This window comes from Chiloscyllium plagiosum, chromosome 39, assembly GCF_004010195.1.
Source record: "Chiloscyllium plagiosum isolate BGI_BamShark_2017 chromosome 39, ASM401019v2, whole genome shotgun sequence".
NCBI classification, from domain to species: Eukaryota; Metazoa; Chordata; class Chondrichthyes; order Orectolobiformes; family Hemiscylliidae; genus Chiloscyllium; species Chiloscyllium plagiosum.
Window position 1 is genome coordinate 3541556 of NC_057748.1, and position 20000 is coordinate 3561555.

Sequence of the window (20000 nt, forward strand, 5' to 3'; positions counted from 1 at the left end):
TGTGAGAGAGAGTGTGAGAGAGGGTGTGTGTGTGCTGTGTGTCAGTGTATGTGAGAGAGAGTGTGGATGAGTGTGTGTGAGTGTGTGTGTGTGTCTTTGTGTGAGGTTGTACGTGTGGGTGTGTGTGGGTGTGTGTGTGGTGTGTGTGGGTGTATGAGGTTGTGAGTGTCTGAGTGGGTGTGTGTGCATGGGTGTGTGTGTTTTTTGGGTTGGGGGAGGAGGTGGTGTGGTGTAGGTTTGTCTGGGAAAGCAAACACCTGGAATGGAACAGCAGTTCAGTAGCACCAGCCCTTCACCCTGTCCCTTGACCCGAATGTGGAGCCCACCCATCAGTAAAACCCAGTCACAACCGGCCTCAGTGTCATTCCCCAGCAGGCTGCACGTGTTTGCCTCCTCCAGGGCCTAGAGGAGTCAAGGTCACCCAGTCTCAACTGGCCAAACCTGGACATAGTCCAGCACTTTCACATTGTCAGGCACAGAGTGTTTAGGCACCTCGCTAACTGCAGGTTCCTGTTTGTACTTGCCAGAAAATGTGATCAGATTGCGTGCATACACTGTACTCTGGGTGACACTCCCAGTAATTGCAGGTGAATTGGAACGTATGCTGTGCAAGGTTCTGAACTCCAAACCCCAGCACACCTCTGAAAGGGATCAAAGTCAAGGACAGCATGTCACTGAGGTGCAAACAGACAGCAGCCCTGTGTGTAAGTAAGCTCTCTGTGACCACTTGCTCCATTTCTCTGACAGCACGTGGGTGACAGTGACTAGGCCAACCTTTGCTCCCCACCTAAATTACCCTAGCGAAGGTGACTCTGATCTATCACCTTGAACCACTGAAGTCCACCCGGCTTGACTTTTCTGCACAAACCAGTGACTTGCCAGGGTGATTTCCGAGGGCAGTTCAGTCTGCTACTTTGTTGTGGGCCTGGAGTCACGTGTAGGCCAGACTGGGTAAGGATGGCAGCGTGTTCCAGATGGACTTTTACAACAAACAAAGCTATCTGTCACACTTGCCGTTTGCTCAGACTAATTCTCATTATTAGATTTTACTAAACAATTGCATTTCAGTTCTGACGTAGACAGGCAGGAGGCTGGAAGAACATTCTTCATGACTGCAAGAAGGGTTACACCCAAAATGTCGACACTTCCTGATGCATCCTGGCTCACTCTGCTCTCCCGGCCTCCTGCCTGTCTACTTTGGATTCCAGCATCTGTAGTTTTTTTTTGTCTCTTTTCAATTCTGACAACAGATCTGCGAATTGATCCTGAGACCCCAGAGCATTAGTCTGAGCCTTTGGATTGTTAACCCAGTGATCGCCACTGTCTGCCTTTTGCAGTCTTGGCTACAAAGCACCCTCATGATTGGACCCCAGTTGACAAAGGGGCTGAAGGGCTGGAATCTGGGGAGCAATGACCACAGAATCCTGCCAGTCTGGAAGCAGGACATTCGGCCCACCGAGTTCTCACTGGCCCATCCAGAGCCACCCAACCCTATCCATGTAACCCTGTATTTCCTATGGCCAACCCACCTTACCTGGACACCATAGGCAATTTCCCACAGACAATCCACTTAGCCTGTACATCTTTGGATTGAGGGAGGAAACCCACGCAGACACGGGGAGAATGTGCAAACTCCACTCAGATAGTCACCAGTGGGTGGAATTGAACCTGGGTCTCTGGCATTGAGTGCTAACCATTGAGCTGTGCATATAGTTTATTGTACCCAACTGGGTCTACCCAGCCAGGCCGGTGATTTAGCACAGCCAATCCTCCTAAACTGCACATCCCTAGATGCTACAGAGCAATTTAGCATGGCTAATCCTCCTAGCCTACACATCCCTGAACACTATGGGCAATTTAGCTTGGCCGATCCATCCTAACCTGCACATCTTTACTCTGTGGGAGGAAACTGGAGCACCCGGAGGAAACCCACACAGAATGTGTAAGCTCCACACAGACAGTCGCCTGAGGCTGGAATCGAACCCAGGTCCCTGGCCCCATGAGGCCACAGTGCTAACCACTGAGCCACCGTACCACCTGACCGTGCAGCGTAGAACCGAAAACTGGGTGAGAGTCGGGACAGAAACTCAGAGAGAGAGAGAGAGAGGGAGGGGCCTGAAAATATTGGGTACAGTATAAAACAGGTCCTCATTTGGTGGAGGAGAGAGGGAGCCCAGCGCAGTCATGGTGTAAAGACATGTCTTCTGCTTGACTCCATGTTCGGTGTTTCTCCTTCCTGTCACAGATGAAAAGTATTGGCCCGAAACTCATTCCTTTCCTGAAAACCTCCTGCATATACTTTGTGCTGTGGCTTCCCACCTCCAACCCATCGTGGTTCAGTGCATTAATTAAATGCCTGCCTGTCCTAAGCCTGGGTTTCTTCGTGTTGGCGCACAGCATCAGCCAGGGGGTATATCGACCCTACGCCAAGAAAGTCCTGGTTGCTCTCCTTTTCTCGGCACTTGGTGATGTGTTCCTGACGTGGGGCGACCAAGGATTCTTCATCCACGGTAAGGCCTGCAGATTTAATCTGTTGGAATAGGGAGCTCTTGCTCAAACTCTGGTTGGACCCCAGTTGGAATATTGTGAACAGTTTTTCTCCCTGTATCTAGAATCACAGAATCTCTACAGTGTGGAAACAAGCCATTCAGCCCAACTAGTCCACGCTGGCCCTCCGAAGCGTAACCCACCCAGACACATTCCTTTACCCTATTACTCTGCATTTCCCCCTGAATAATGCACCTAATTTGCACATCCCTGAACACTAGGGCAATTTAGCACGGCCAATCTGCCCTAACCTGCACACCTTTGGATTGTGGGAGGAAATCAAAGCACCTGGAGCAAACCCACGCAGACATGGGGACAGTATGCAAACTCCAGACAGCCGTCCGAGGCTGGAATCGAACCTAGGTCCCTGGCGCTGTGAGGCAGCAGTGCTAACCACTGAGCCACCGTGCCACCCCAATTTAAAGAAATAGGTACTGATATTGGAGGCTGGGGTGATACCGGATATAGAGGGACTGTCTCATGAGGAGAGATTGAGTAGAGTTATACAGCACAGAAACCAGCCCTTCAGTCCAATTCATCCACACTGACCAAGTTCCTCAAACTAAGTTAGTCCCACTTGCCTGTGTTTGGCCCATATCCCTCTAAATCTTTCCTATTCGTGTCCCTGTCCGAATGTCTTTTAAATGTTGCTCTGGCAGCTCATTCCACCCTTTGCATGAAAAAGTTGCCCCTCAGATCTCTTTGAAATCTTTCCCCTCTTGTTCTCATTGGAGTTCAGTAGAATGCATGGCCATCTTATTGAAACATGGAAGATTCTCAGGGGCTTGACAGGGTGGGTGTGGACAACCACCTGCTGAAGGAGCGACGCTCCAAAAGCTAGTGTTTCCAAATAAACCTGTTGGACTAGAACCTGGTGTTGCGTGATTTGTAACTTTGTACACCCCAGTCCAACACCGGCATCTCCAAATTCAGGGAAACAGTGAGAGAGATCGGCACAATCAAAATCTCCAAAATGGCACAAAGTCAAGTTCTGTGAACCAGCATGGAGGGGATGGGCCAAATGGTCTCCTTCTACAACGTATCGATTCTGTGGTTTTGACATCCTTTAGTGCATTCATTCCTACTTTCACAGGGCTGTGATCGGAGATCCAGCTCACACACACTGCACCCTCCCCCGTATTATCTCAATGTACTTGTTACCTTTGATATCTCAGGGCCACTGCTACATTCAGACTTTGGATCATTGATTTAAAGTGACCCACCCGGCAGTCGGCTCAGTGTCCACATCGCAGTGAGACTCTGGGTTTCAGATGAGACAGATGCAGGTTCCTGAAGGAGCTGAGGCTATTTTTCTGTTTGCTAGGCTTTTTTCAGTATGTCAGATTTATGCACAGTTTTTAACCAATCACTAGCCAGTACATTGTATAGCAAACCTCCTAATCCCTTTATCTAAGCCGTGCTGGAAGGCCCAGTTGAAGCTAACATTTTGGCGGCAGTTTGCCCCAGCAATTATGACTCATCATTCCCACTACTTCAGGCATCCAGATGAAGTGAAGATGAAATAAAACCGTTGATGTTATGAGTCAATATTCAACGTCAGGAGAGCAAACGTCTACATTACAATTTATTTGTTGACCCAATTTCATCATCCCATTTTGCACTCATTAAAACTGATGTAGTTGGCAGCAGAACATATCTCCCTCTCAACGTGTGCATGTACGTGTGAGAGATTCTGTGTCTGTTGGTGATTGCACGTGTGTGTGTGCATGTGTGTGTGAGGTAACAACTTTAATGATAGGAATGCATTGATAAATGCTTTTTGACCAGCCACACCATGACTGTAACTGTTGATTTCATTACTGAAATAGCCAGTGCTTTGCTTTAGAATTATTGTCAAAGTAAAAGAAACGCCCACCAGGTTAGAACATAGAACAGTATAGCACAGGAACAGGCCCTTCAGCCCACGATGTTGTGCTGAACATGACGCCAAATTAAACTAATCCCTTCTTCCTGCCCCTTGGTCCATGTCCCCCCATTCCTAGTACTGATCTACAAGTCCCTTAAATGCCCCTATCAGACCTGACTCCACCATCACACCCTCTGACAGCACATTTCACACTCCTACACCCCCTGATTTTAGACATTTCAACTCTGGGAAAAAGATTCTATCAACCCTTTCTGTGCATCTCATAATTTTATAAACTTCTATCAAGTCTCCCCTCATCCATCACCGCTCCAGAGTTTTTCTAGCCTCCCCTTTAAAGCTCATACCCTCTAATCCAGGCAGCATCCTGGTAAACATCTTCTGTGCCCTATCCAAAGCCTCGACATCCTTCCTGTAATGTGGTGACCAGAATTGAACACAATACTCTGAACCAAAGTCTTATAAAGCTGCAATGTTACATCTTAACTCTTGTATTCAATTCCTCAACCAATAAAGGCAAGCATGCCACATGCCTTCTTCACCACCCTATCTACTTGCATGGCCGCTTTCAGGGAGCTATGGACTCGAACCCCAAGATCTCTCTGTACATCAATGCTGTTCAGGGTCCTGCCATTATACTTTTCCTTAACATTTGATCTCTCAAAGTGTAGCACCTCACACTTACCCGGATTAAACTCCATCTGCCATTTCTCTGCCCATATGTGCAACTGATTGATATCCTTGACAACTTCCTGCACTGTCCACAACTCCACTGAGCTTTGTATCGATGAAGTTCTTCCATAAACTTGAAATAGTCTGGTTATTATTAATACAACCTCTTCTTCAATCAAGTGGTAACTGCTGATCAGTTACAAAGCTCTGATCTTGAATGAAATTTTGCCTTTGATCATTACCCCACAGAGGGCTGAACACAATTCCAGTTTTAACCCAGAAAATTTTCAATATATTCCAACTTTTTCAACTTCCTTTACATCATACTTAAATATAGATATCGATCCCTAACAGTGCTGTGTGTTTACGTTAATTGGGTGTGATTGTGTATCCACGTGTGCTTGTGTATATGTGTGTGTGTCTGTGCAACTATCTGTTTCTGTATGTGAATGCATTCTATGTGTGTGTGTAAGTGAATGTGTCTCTGAGTGAGTGTGTAAGTGAGTGTATGTGTTTCTCTGAGTGAGTGTGTGTGAGTATCTCTGTGAATGAGTGAGTGGGTGTATCCCTGTGAATGAGTGTGAGTGAGTGCATCTCTGCGAATGAGTGAATGAGTACATCTCTGTGAATGAGTGTGTGAATATCTCAGTGAGTGAGTGTGAGTATCTCTGTGAGTGAATGAATGTGAGTGTATCTCTGAGTGAGTGTGAGTGAGTGAGTATCTCTGTGAGTGAGTGAGTGAGTGAATGAGTGTATCTCTGTGAATGACTGTGTAACCGAATCTGTCTCAGTGCGTGTGTGAGTGCCTGTATCTGTTTCTGTATATGCGTGTATGTGTGTTGTGTGTGAGGAGGGAGAGATTAAATAATGAGGGAACACTACTCTGAAATTGAGTTAGTTACCTGCAGAAGATCCCACTCTGTCGCAGTACGGCTGAGGGTGAATTTCACTGCTCATCACCAGCTGACAGACAGGAGATATACCAGCACCCTGACATAAACTCTGCCTGCACACCCCTACGTTTAATTACTGCACCAATGGCTTTCCAGGCCTTCCACTGTCTGGGCCACTGATCCTGGAATTGACTTGGCAAAACTATCAACCTCTCTCTCTTTCTCACTCTCTCAATTTAAGGAACCCTTGAGACCTAAACTATCGACCATGCCACCTTGGTCACACGTCTCCATGTAAAATGTTGTCAGATTTGTATTCCTGTGAAGAACCTGGAGTCTTTAAGTTATGCTGAGGGTGCTAAACAAATGCGTATTGTTGTTGCGAAAGAAAGCAAAGTTCCTTGAGATGTATCTCTGTGTCAGGAATTAGGAGGTCCAGGGGTGAAGTCTCCGATAAACGACTCAGCTGTTAGAGATCCACGCGGAAAGTTTTCATTACGTACAAAAGTGAGGAACACTGGAGATACTAAACAGGAGGAACATTCACAGTGATTTGGGCATCACACTTGCCTCTCAGTCACAGCGCAGTTTGTTCAAGTCCCACTCAGGGCGCATCAGAGCACAATGAGCTAACACACCCAGCACGTGACTGAGGGAGTGCCGCACTGTCAGAGGGTTAGTGCTGAGGGAGTGACACACTGTCGGAGGGTCAGTGCTGAGGGAGTGCCGCACTATCGGAGGGTCAGTGCTGAGGGAGTGCCGCATTATCGGAGGGTCAGTGCTGATGGAGTGCCGCATTATCGGAGGGTCAGTGCTGAGGGAGTGTCGCACTATCGGAGGGTCAGTGCTGAGGGAGTGCCGCACTATCAGAGGGTCAGTGCTGAGGGAGTGCCGCACTGTCAGAGAGTCAGTACTGAGGGAGTGCTGCACTATTGGAGGGTCAGTGCTGAGGGAGTGCCGCACTGTCAGAGGGTCAGTGCTGAGGGAGTGCCGCACTGTCAGAGGGTCAGTGCTGAGGGAGTGACACACTGAGTGTCAGTGCTGAGGGAGTGCTGCACTGTCGGAGGGTCAGTGCTGAGGGAGTGCCGCACTGTGGGAGTGTCAGTGCTGAGGGAGTGCTGCACTGTCGGAGGGTCAGTGCTGAGGGAGTGCCGCACTGTGGGAGTGTCAGTGCTGAGGGAGTGCTGCACTGTCGGAGGGTCAGTGCTGAGGGAGTGCCGCACTGTGGGAGTGTCAGTGCTGAGGGAGTGCTGCACTGTCGGAGGGTCAGTGCTGAGGGAGTGCCGCACTGTGGGAGTGTCAGTGCTGAGGGAGTGCTGCACTGTCGGAGGGTCAGTGCTGAGGGAGTGCCGCACTGTGGGAGTGTCAGTGCTGAGGGAGTGCTGCACTGTCGGAGGGTCAGTGCTGAGGGAGTGCCGCACTGTGGGAGTGTCAGTGCTGAGGGAGTGCTGCACTGTCGGAGGGTCAGTGCTGAGGGAGTGCCGCACTGTGGGAGTGTCAGTGCTGAGGGAGTGCTGCACTGTCGGAGGGTCAGTGCTGAGGGAGTGCCGCACTGTGGGAGTGTCAGTGCTGAGGGAGTGCTGCACTGTCGGAGGGTCAGTGCTGAGGGAGTGCCGCACTGTGGGAGTGTCAGTGCTGAGGGAGTGCTGCACTGTCGGAGGGTCAGTGCTGAGGGAGTGCCGCACTGTGGGAGTGTCAGTGCTGAGGGAGTGCTGCACTGTCGGAGGGTCAGTGCTGAGGGAGTGCCGCACTGTGGGAGTGTCAGTGCTGAGGGAGTGCTGCACTGTCGGAGGGTCAGTGCTGAGGGAGTGCCGCACTGTGGGAGTGTCAGTGCTGAGGGAGTGCTGCACTGTCGGAGGGTCAGTGCTGAGGGAGTGCTGCACTGTCGGAGGGTCAGTGCTGAGGGAGTGCCGCACTGTCGGAGGGTCAGTGCTGAGGGAGTGCTGCACTGTCGGAGGGTCAGTGCTGAGGGAGTGCCGCACTGTCGGAGGGTCAGTGCTGAGGGAGTGCTGCATTATTGGAGGGTCAGTGCTGAGGGAGTGCGGCACTGTCAGAGGGTCAGTGCTGAGGGAGTGCCGAACTGTCAAAGGATCAGTGCTGACGGAATGCCGCACTGTCAGAGGGTCAGTGCTGAGGGAGTGCCGCACTATTGGAGGGTCAGTGCTGAGGGAGTACCGCACTGACAGAGGGTCAGTGCTGAGGGAGTGCCGCACTGACAGAGGGTCAGTGCTGAGGGAGTGCTGCACTGTCAGATGATCAGTGCTGAAGGAGTGCTGCACTGTCAGAGGGTCAGTGCCGAGGAAGTGCCACACTGTCAGAGGGTCAGTGCTGAAGGAGTGCCGCACTGTCAGAGGGTTAGTGCTGAAGGAGTGCCACACTGTCAGAGGGTCAGTGCTGAAGGAGTGCCACACTGTCAGAGGGTCAGTGCTGAAGGAGTGCCACACTGAGTGAACCAGATGGGTTTTCCTGACAATCAACAATGGCTTCATGGTCATCATTAGACTCTTAATTCCAGATTCTTTACGGAATTCACATTGCACCATGTGCCAATGGCCGGACTCAAGCCCAGGTCCCCAGAGCATTACTTGAGCCTCTGGATTATCAAATCCGCAACAATTATACTCAGCCATCACCTCCCCATAAACAGTGAACCTGAAACAGTTTCTTAAGGGAGCAATGTGAGGCAGAGGGGCTGGATAGATTTAAGGCGATACCTCCCAAGCTTAGCCTCGCCCCCTTTCCCCCCACCCCGGCAGCTAAAGGCACAGCCCCAAAGGGACCTGGAGGAGCATGAGAAATCCTGGAGGATTGTGGGGCTGGAGGAGATGGCAATATAGGGAGGGGCTGCACTATGGAGGAGGTTAAAAAATAAGGACCAGGATTATAAAGTGAGGGCTTTCCTGGTTGGGGAGAAAATAAGAGCATAAGATGTAGAAGCAGAAATAGACCATTCAGCCCGTCCGGTCTATGCTGATTCAGTCAGACTGTGGCTGATCTGATAATCCTCAGCTCCACTTTCCTGCCTTTTCCCATAACACTTACTGAGTGAGAATCTCCCGAAAATAAAAAGCCAAATTTCGTTCATGGGCCTGAGAGAGAGAGAGAGAGAGAGAGAGAGAACTGGTGGGGGTTTAATCTGAGGGTCACCATGCCTCAGGCAAGGGGAGAGATTGGATTCCCTACAGTGTGGAAACAGGCCCTTCGGCCCAAAAAGTCCACACAGACCCTTCGAAGAGTAACCCACCCAGACCCACTTCCCTCTGAATGATGCACCTAACACTATGGGCAATTTACCTGACCTGCACATGTTGGGACTGTGGGAGGAAACCCACACAGACACAGGGAGAACGTGCAAACCCCACACAGACAGTCACCCAAGGCTGGGATCAAACCTAGGACTCTGGTGCTGTGAGGCAGTAGTGCTAACCACTGAGCCACCATGCCACCCTTTTCAGAAGGTGAGTCCTTCATGGTGACTAAGATCTCTCAGCCTTGAAAATAGTCAAAAACCCAGCCTCGACAGCCCTCTGTGGTAAAGAATTCCACAGATTCACTCCCCTCTGCAAAAGGAAATTCCTCCTCTTCAATGGGTGACCCCTTATTCTGAGATCATTCCGGGTAAAAACAATGACTGCAGATGCTGGAAACCAGAGTCTGGATTAGAGTGGTGCTGGAAAAGCACAGCAGTTCAGGCAGCATCCGAGGAGCAGGAAAATCAACGTTTCGGGCAAAAGCCCTTCATCAGGAATAGAAGCAGAGAGCCTGAAGGCACTTCCTTTCCACCTATCCACTCCACCCTCCTCTCTGACCTATCACCTCCATCCCCACCCCCACTCACCTATTGTACCCTATGCTACTTTCTCCCCACTCTCACCCTCCTCTCATTTATCTCTCCACCCTTCAGGCACTCTGTCTCTATTCCTGACTAAGGGCTTTTGCCCAACGTCGATTTTCCTGCTCCTCGGATGCTGCCTGAACTGCTGTGCTTTTCCAGAACCACTCTAATCCAACATCTGAGATCATACCCTCTGCTCCTAGACGTCTCATATACAGAGACTTGTAAAACTCTGACAGGACCAGACAGGGTAGGTGCAGAGAGGGTGTCCCCGATGATGGGTGCGCCCAGACCTAGGGGTCACGGTCTGAGGATTCAGGGTGAACTATTTAGGATGGAGATGAGGAGACATTTCCTCACCCAGAGAGTGGGGAGCCTGTGGAATTCATGACCAGAGGAAGGAGTTGATGTCGCACATTGAATGCATTCGAGGGGTGGCTAGATGTAGCACTTGGGGTGAATGTGATCAAAGATTGTGGGGAGAAAGTGGGATTAGGTTATTGAGTTGGATGATTAGCCATGATCACGATGAATGGCAGAGCAGGCTTGAAGGGCCGAATGGCCTCCTCCTGCTCCTATCTTCTATGTTTCTATTAAAGTTAATCTCTCTCTGCACCTTCTCAGTAGCTGTAGCACCATATCCTGCATTCTGTTCTGTTACCCTGAGGTAACGATGTAAGGGTATGATTTGTCTGGCTAGCATGTGAAGCAATGCTTTTCACCGTATCTCGGTACATGTGACAAGAATAAATCACATCCCAGATCAAAAGGGGGGGAAGAATCTCTCCACGGCCAGTGGGTTCTGTTTTAACCAAGAGCGATGTCCCTTTCTGCTTTGTAGGAATGTTGATGTTTGGAATCTCGCATTTACTGTACACCTGGGCATTCGGATTGCGGCCACTGAAGCTCTGGATTGCTCTAACGTTGCTGTCGCTGGGTGTGGTCTACTACGTTGCAGTCTACTCGTACCTGCGAGGCCCCATGATCTACGCCATGGCAGGTTACGTTGTGGTGCTGGGCATGATGAGCTGGCGAGCCCTGGCACGCATGGCTTGCTCCGATTATGAGCGAACGTGGGGCCGGAGGTGCACAGCAGCGGGAGCTGTGCTGTTTGTCGGCTCTGACCTGGTGCTGGCCATCGACAGGTTCTGCTTCACCGTGCCTCATGCCCGCGCCGTCGTCATGTCAACCTATTATGGGGCCCAGATGCTGATCTCTCTGTCAGTCGCCGAGCAGAGTGAATCGGAGATGCTCTGGAAGAGGAACTGAAATGAGAGAATCTGAAACCAACTGCAACGCATCAAAGAGACTCAAAGCAGGAGCTGTACTGTTCAAACCAACATCACTTGAATCATGCCAGTCAATAATAAATCTTTGTAATATGAATTAATCCTCTGTTATAAATTAAAAATTAACTTTGTGAATTGAGTCCCAGTCCACATTTATAGGAAAATCAGAATTAATGTTTTGGGTCGGATGACTGCGTTCTAAGGATGAGTTACCAGATCGGAAACATTAACTCTGCTTTCTCTCCACAGATGCTGCCAGATCTGCTGAGCTTTTCTGTTTTTGTTTCTGATTTACAGCATCCACGGATCTTTTGGTTTCCACACATTTACAGACAGCTTTATCCCACTTAAGCACACCATTAATGACCAACTCCCTTTATCTACACAACCAATCCATCCTCAATTAACCCTTCATTAATATGGCTATGGGGTTGGTTAGCTCAGTTTGCTCGAGGGCTGGTTTGTGATGCACAGCAGCACTGAAAATGCAGCACTCCCTCAGCACTGACCCTCCGACAGTGTGGCACTCCCTCAGTACTGACCCTCCAACAGTGCAACACTCCCTCAGCACTGACCCTCCCACAGTACGGCACTACCTCAGCACTGACCCTCCGACAGTGCGGCACTCCCTCAGCACTGACCCTCTGACAGTGCGGCACTCCCTCAGCACTGACCCTCCGACAGTGCGGCACTCCCTCACCACTGACCCTCCCACAGTGCGGCACTCCCTCAGCACTGATCTCCGACAGTGCGGCACTCCCTCAGCACTGACCCTCCAACAATGCGGCACTCCCTCAGCACTGACCCTCTGACAGTTTGGCACTCCCTCAGCATTGACTCTCTGACAGTGCGGCATACTCTCAGTACCGATCCTCCGACAGTGTGGCACTCCATCAGCATTGACCCTCCAACAGTGCGGCACTCCCTCAGCACTGACCCTCCGACAGTGCGGCACTCCCTCAGCACTGACTCTCCGACAGTGCGGCACACTCTCAGTACCGATCCTCCGACAGTGCGGCACTCCATCAGCATTGACCCTCTGACATTGCGGCACTCCCTCAGCACTTACCCTCCGACATTGCGGCACTCCTTCAGCACTGACCCTCCCACTGTGCGACACTCCCTCAGCACTGACCCTCCGACAGTGTGACACTCCCTCAGCACAATCCCTCCCACAGTGCGGCACTCCCTCAGCACTGACCCTCCGACAGTGCGGCACTCCCTCAGCACTGACCCTCTGACAGTGAGGCACTCCCTCAGCACTGACCCTCCGACAGGACGGCATTCCCTCAGCACTGACCCTCCGACAGTGCAGCACTCCCTCAGCACTGACCCTCCGACAGTGCGGCACTCCCTCAGCACTGTACTGGGAGTGTTGACCTGTATTTATCCTCCCGCTTCATATCTATGATTTGTTCTCCACAGTTTACACTGAGACAGTGTAAGACTCAGTTCTTCATTCCTGTGTTACTCTGTGACTTGCTCTATTTTATTTTCAGTTTTCTACTCTCTCATCTGGCCATGTATTCCTTCCCAGCTCTCTCCTCTGTCTTTCTCACACATTCAGCTCCTCTGTCCTCTTGCTGCCTGGAGACTGTCGCCCACCAGGGGGCAGCCTTTGCATGGGTCCAGGTTTATTAACCCTTCAAGTGCCACACTGCTCTCAGTGCCTGTCGCAGCCTCACAGTTTGACTGAGTGAGGCTGGATAACTCTGCACCTGCACTGTCCCCATGTGGATTTTACCCTGTTGCACTCAGCACCTTGGAGAAACGTTCCTGTAATTAAGTTAGATTTCAGCTCAGAAATTGGCCATTCAGTCCTTTTGTGGTATTTCTGCTCCTCACTAGCTTGGTCCTTCCCCTTCATTGTTCCCCTCCATTTTATCCTCCTATTCCTTTCTCGCTTGTGTGTTTATCCAGCATTTTTTTTTATTTGAGCTATAGCGAGAGGTTGAATAAGCTGGGGCTGTTTTCCCTGGAGTGTCGGAGGCTGAGGGGTGACCTTAGAGGTTTATAAAATCATGAGGGGAAGGATAGAATAAATAGACAAAGTCTTTTCCCTGGGGTGGGGGAGTCCAGAACTAGAGGACATAGGTTTAGGGTGAGAGGGGAAAGATATAAAAGAGACCTAAGGGTGGTACGTGTATGGAATGAGCTGCTAAAGGATGTGGTGGAGGCTGGTACAATTACAACATTTAAGATGCATTTGGATGGATATATGAATAGGAAGGGTTTGGAGGGATATGGGCCGGGTGCTGGCAGGTGGGACTAGATTGGGTTGGAATATCTGGTCGGCATGGACCGAAGGGTCTGTTTCCGTACTGTACATCTCTATGACTCTATGATTCTAAATGTATCTAGAGTCAAAGAGTCATAGAGATATAAAGCACGGAAACAGGCCCTTCTTTGCAACTCAACCTTACTGACCAGAAATCCTCAATTAATCTAGTTCTATTTGCCAGCACTTGGCCCATATCCCCTCAGCCTCCAACACTCCAGCCTGTTCAGCCTCTCCCTGTAGCTCAAACCCTCCAATGTTCTGTTCATCTCCTTGACCAATCCCTGTCAGAATGGAGTGCCACATTCTCTCTGTTCCCTGGGTGAAGACATTACTCCGGACTCTCGGTTGGGTCTATTTGTGACTGTCTTGTGTTTATTGCCTTTAGTTCAGCCGCCCCCACATCTCCCCTCCCCACACACATATACACACACACGCACAGACACTCACACACAGTCACAATCACAGACACACACACACAGAGTCACACAGTGACACAGACACACACAGACACACACACAGACACACACACACTATCAGCGATATCTTCGAAATGTCTATGCTGTTGAAATTCCTTCATAATTTCATAGACCTTGAGTAGGTCACCCCTTAGCTTTCACTTTCCAAGACTAGAGCCCACCTTAGTCTCTCGGTTGTAATGCTATTCAATTAAATCTCGTTTTACACCCTGGGGGTGATATGGTGGCTCAGTGGTTAGCACTGCTGCCTCACAGAGCCAGGGACCCAGGTTCGATTCCATCCTCTGGCAACTGTCTGTGTGCAGTTTGCACAATCTCCCCATGTCTGTGTGGGTTTCTTTCAGGTGCTCTGGTTTCCTCACACAATCCAAAGATGCATAGGTTAGGGTGGATTGGGCATGGGAAATTGCCCATGGTGTCCAAGTATGTACAGGCTAGGTGAGTTAGCCATGGGAAATGCTAGGTTACAGGGATAGGGTAAGGGGGTGGACTGGATGGGCTGAATAGCCCGCTTCCATGCTGTAGAAGTTCTATGGTTCTCTCCAGTTCCCATCTGTAATGTGGAACAGTGCACAGTGCTCCGTGCCTAGTGTACAACAACAACCACTTGTATTTAGTTGGCAGCCTTTGTGCTGCTGAATGTGCTGTGGTAACCTCACAGCCAGGTGATCAGGTAAAGATCTGGCATCAGACAGTGAGGGGGGGGGGTCAACAAGATTGGTCAGGGGGAGATTGTGACAAAGTACCTTAAAGGAAGACAGGCAGTATCCAGACGTTGAAGGCAATTCTCCCCCCCCCCAACCCCGTCTGTTTATATCTCACAGGAGAGTGCCACCTCAGAAAACAGCAGAGCTCCGACTGCCTCGTGTCCCTGACAGGGGGAAGGATAACAATCTCCTCAGCTGCAGAAACCGATTGGCTGGGTCCCAGGGAGCTGACACCTGCACCTTCCCTGTTGTACCTGGCTCTATAAAAGCCTGCACAGAGTCTCTGAAAGCATCGACACCGGGCACCACACACCTTGACAAGAAACCACAGCTTTGGATTGGCATTACTGCACAGAGAGAGAGGTAAGGGCACTCTCCACCATCTCATCCCTCTTCCTATCGTCTGCTTTTGTTCGAAGGAGAGAGAGAAGGACAGAAAAACAAGAAAGTTTTCCCTTATTACAGAGGCATTCGACTCCTCCCTGCTCTGGGATGCTGTGTACACAATGGTTAGATTGTCCCCCTCACAGCTCAGCCTGAATTCCTGCTCCCACACGCAGTCTGCTTCCCGTACACTGGTCAGCTCTCCTGAAGATGCACACTGTCCACTGGGCTCGGGGAATCTTTGCTGTCTCCCAGGAACCACTGATGCCATGTATTTTTTTTAAACTACTCCTTCCACTCGCTGTAGTTTCAGCATTTCTTGCCCATCCTGCAGAAGGTGGGGACAAACTACCGCAGTGCTCAGGTTTCAACCAAGATTAGCAACAGCCTCAGATCAGGAGGCAGAACCTGAGCTTTAGTTGAATTCAGCTTATCCTGGGACCAGGAATGCGATTCTGGTCTCCCTGCTTTCGGAAGGACGTTGTGAAATTTGAAAGGGTTCAGAAAAGATTTACAAGGATGTTGCCAGGGTTGGAGGATTTGAGCTATAGGGAGAGGTTGGGGCTGTTTTGCCTGGAGTGTCGGAGGCTGAGGGGTGACCTTATAGAGGTTTATAAAATCATGAGGGGCATGGATAGGATAAAATAGATAAAGTCTTTTCCCTGGGTTGGGTGAGTCCAGAACTAGATGGCATAGATTTAAGGTGAGGGGGAAAGATATAAAAGGGAAGTAAGGGGCAACTCTTTCTCACAGAGGGTGGTACGTGTAGAGAATGAACTGTCAGAGGAAGTGGTGGAGGCTGGTACAATTGCAACATTTAAAAGGCATCTGGATGGGTGTATGAATAGGAAGGGTTTGGAGGGATATGGGCCAAGTGCTGGCAAATGGAACTAGATTAGGTTGGGTTAGGGTTAGGATTAGGGTTAGGGTTAGGTCAGCATGGACGACATGGACCAAAGGGTCTGTTTCCATGATGTACATGTCTATGACTCTATAACTCTATGTGTGTACCCAACTGTACAGTGCAAGGTTGCACTGTGTCATCAGAGGGACTCCCTGTACAAAAGTCACCGCTTTCTCATTGCGGACAACATGTGGGGGTTTAACCGGAGGGTCACCACGCCTCAGGCAAGGGGGAGAGGGTGAGAAGGAGAGTCCTTCATGGTTACCTCTGCCGATGTGGGCATTGAACCCACGGAACTGGCATCACTCACCACCCAACTGAGCCAACCAACCTTCCCTGGACACAACCACAGTGACTTCACTTCTGCTTTAATTCTTTTTTTTATGGGCATTGGTAACAAGGTCAGCATTTACTGCCCGTCCCTAGTTGCCCCTTGAGAAGGTGGGGGTGAACTGCCTTCTTGAACCGCTACAGCCCATGTGCTGTAGGTAGACCCACAATGCCCTGAGGGAGGGAATTCCAGGATTCTGACCCAGCGACAGTGCAGCATTGGCGATATATTTATGTCAGGATGGTGAGGGGCTCGGAGGGGAACTTGCAGGGGGTGGTGCTCCCACATGCGTTGGGTCACAGAGCGAGAACTGACCTTGCCGCAAGATGTCGAAGCCTACAGCGAGAGGTAACTTTCCCGGTGATAACCGGTTAGGAACTGGGAGTGAGAATGATGACCGCTCATTCACCCCCTCTCTAACTGGGGATTGGTAGCTTTGCCTCAGGCACTGGGCTGTGACAGCAGTTAGCTCAGTTGGCTGGATAGCTGGTGTATTTTACAGAGTGCTGTTCACAGTGTGGGTTCGAACTCTGCACTGGCTGGGGTCCCTGTGAAGGACCCTCCCCTTGATGTGGCAGAGCCGGTGTTGGAATGGGGTGGGCAAAGTTAAAAATCCCACAACACCAAGTTATCGTTCAACAGGTTTATTTGGAAGCACTAGCTTTCGGAGCGCTGCTCCTTCATCTGAAACCTTGATGCTTCCAAATAAACCTGTTGGGCTATGACCTGGCGTTGTTGGATTTTTAACTCCCCGCTTGCCTGAGGTGTGGTGACCCTCAGGTTAAACTCCACCAGTTGTCTCTCTGTGAGGAGAGACCAGCCCTATGTTCTGGGTCGACTATGGGGATGTTGTCTTTACTGTAACAGAGAGCATTCCACCAATGTGTAAGACATAGACTGTTATAACTGATATGGCTTTCCCTTCCTTCTGTGTGTTGCTTGCAGGTTGCTATGGTTTCTCTCAGCTATCCCCTCTCAATCATCCTGGCCTGTGCAATGGCTGCAATGGCTGACTCAGACCTTCCCTCCCTCAGGTGGGTAATCGACTTTCACTGTATCATTATTCCCTGGGGAGCAGATCCAGATCCAGATCAGGACTTTGGGAGCTTTTAGGGACAGGAACTATATACAGAGGGATCTGGGGGTTCAAGTCCATAGCTCCCTGAAAGTGGCCACACAGGTAGATAGGGTGTAAAGAAGGTGTATGGCATGCTTGCCTTTATTGGTCGGGGAATTGAGTGTAAGAGTCAGGATGTCATGTTGTTGCTTTTTAAGACTATGATTAGACCACACTTAGAGTACTGCATTCAATTCTGGTCAGCACATTACAGGAAAGATATTGGGGCTTTGGAGAGGGTACAGAAGAGGTTTACCAGGATGCTGCCCGGATTAGAGGATATGAGTTATAAGGAGAGGCTAAAAAAACTCGGGTTGTTTTCTCTGGAGCAGCGGTGGCTGGGGGGGAGACTTGATAGAAGTCTATAAAATTATAAGATGCATGGATAGGGTTGACTGTCAGAATCCTTTTCCCAGAATTGGAATGTCTAATTTCAGGGGGCAGGCAGTTAAGGTGGGAGGGGCTAAGTTGAAAAGAGATGTGAGGGGTAGGTATTTACACAGAGGATGGTAGGATTCTGGAACATATTCAAGATTAGAGTGGTGCTGGAAAAGCACAGCAGGTCAGGCAGCAGCCGAGGAGCAGGAAAATCGGAGCCCTTCATCAGGAATGGAATCAACTGCTAGGGGTGGTGGAGGGATACACAATGGGGGTGTTTAAGGGACTTTTAGACAAGCACATGAATATGCAAGGAATGGAGGGATATGGACCAAGGGCAGGCAGAAGGGGTTAGTTTAACTTGGTGTCATGTTCGGCACAGCATTGTGGGCCGAAGGGTGTGTTCCTGAACTGTACTGTTCCGTGTTCTATAGGAATCTGGGAATCTTATTCACTTCCAGGTATTGCCTGTTTCCCTCCTTTGTGACTGACTGTTACTGTGGTGAAATACCAGGGGACCATAGTGTCCTGTGACCAGATACTGAAGCTGTTTGCCCATGGAATGCAGCGCAGTTGGGGCCAACAATAGGAACACAGCAGCAGGAGGTGGCCATTCAGTCCCTCAAGCATAGCCCATCATGGTTTAAATCCAATCTCAGTGCTTATTCCCATTTCTTTAATGTGTAATAAACAATGGGTTTCTATCTTGAATATTCCTAAAGACTGAATTTCCACAGCCATCTGCTACAGAGAATTCCAAAGATTGACAACACATTGAGCAAACAGACTTGCCAACTCACCTTCAATGGCTTGCCCCTTATCCTGAGGCTGTGTCTCCTGGTTCTAGATCCCACAACAGGGGGAACCAACTGTCCTGCATCTACTCTGTCTATCCCTTTAAGAATGTTGTACATCTCTATGAGATTTCCTCTGATTTTTCTGAACCCCATCAAATCCAGGCCCCTTCTCCTCAATCTCTCCACCCAGGACGGTCCCATCGTCCCTGGGATCAGTGCGGTGAAACTCCGTCACGCTCCCTCGATGGGAAAATATCAGTTCTTAGGCAAGGGGATCAGAACTCCACACAAAACTCCAGGTGCGGTCTCACTAGGCTCCTGTACAATTAAATCAAGATTCCTTTTTGACTGAACACAAGTCCTCTTCAAATAAAAGTGAGCGGTGGCACAGTGGTTAGCACTGCTGCCTCACAGCACCAGGGTCCCAGGTTCAATTCCAGTCTTGGCTGACTCTCTGTGTGGAGTTTGCACATTCTCCCCGTGTAAGCGTGGGTTTCTTCCTGGTGCTCCGGTTTCCTCCCACAGTCCAAAGATATGTGGTTCAAATGAATTGGCCATGCTAAATTGTCTGTAGTGTTAGGTGCATTAGTCAAAGGGTCTGGCTGGGTTACTCTTCAGAGGGTTGGTATGGACTTGTTGGGCTGAAAGGCCTGTTTCCACACTGCAGGGGAATCTAATCTGACATTTTTTCTGTTTGTGAAAAACTTGCTGCAGTTCAGAGTTAACGACAGAGTGTTCAACAAGGGAAACCTGAGAGGACTATCCAACTCAGTTTGATGACTGGGGTGGTGGGGGGAAAGGCATTTACTGAGTTTCTAATCACAGCTCGACTAGCTAACAGCACAGATACACAAATTAAACTTGGAATCATCCTGTGCTCAATCATGAACCATGTGGTATATCCACCTTTGGAAATATCTTGGGAGGATAATGGGCCATAATTTTTAAAACTTCACTTTATTTCCTCAGTAAAAACTGGAAGTCGTCGAGCATAGAGAAAAAAAGACTTGCATTTATATATAACCTTTCACAATCTCGGGTCATTCTATAATCACTGCACAGCTAATGAAATACATATTGAATATACAGATATGAAGATGTAATGACCCTCTGACAGTGCGGCACTCTCTCAGCACTGACCCTCTGACAGTGCGGCATTCCCTCAGTACTGACCCTCCGACAGTGCGGCACTCCCTGAGCACTGACCCTCCAACAGTGCGGCACTCCCTCAGTACAGCATTGGGATTGTGGGCTTTGAGTCTGTGGTCAAGTCTACAGAGTCAGTGTGGTGTGCTTGTGTTTGGAATTCTGCTGGAGAGGATTTCCTTTTGGCTGGAACAGGAGCTGACTACTGTCCTTTCGATCTGTTTTAGATCTCCAGCAAGCCGACACTTTGGGAAGTCTGTAACACACCGTGGGGATAGACCTCTTACAATGGGACCCAGAGGACATCTCCAGCTACTGAACCCCACAAAACTCTACAAGCAAAGACCACCCCTGTCAG

The 20000-nt window shown here is 49.7% G+C and overlaps 1 protein-coding gene and 1 long non-coding RNA gene across 5 annotated transcripts in view; both read left to right on the plus strand.

Annotated features, from left to right (window-relative positions):
* Positions 1-11235, plus strand: part of LOC122541963 (lysoplasmalogenase-like protein TMEM86A) — a 24474-nt gene extending 13239 nt beyond the window's left edge. For 3 of the 4 annotated variants that reach the window (XM_043679254.1, XM_043679255.1, XM_043679252.1), the window contains exons 2-3: positions 2246-2510; positions 10674-11235. In XM_043679254.1, coding sequence (XP_043535189.1) covers positions 2246-2510; positions 10674-11101 — 693 coding nt within the window. In that variant the 3' untranslated portion in view covers positions 11102-11235. Of the gene's footprint in view, positions 1-519; positions 705-2245; positions 2511-10673 lie in introns of those variants that run through there. The other variant, XM_043679253.1, reaches the window with a different exon arrangement.
* A 3611-nt stretch (positions 11236-14846) lies between these two features.
* Positions 14847-19956, plus strand: LOC122541964. Its single transcript, XR_006309728.1, has 3 exons — positions 14847-14948; positions 17150-17238; positions 19870-19956. It is a non-coding gene; the product is annotated as an uncharacterized LOC122541964 (long non-coding RNA).
* The last annotated feature ends 44 nt before the right edge of the window (positions 19957-20000 follow it).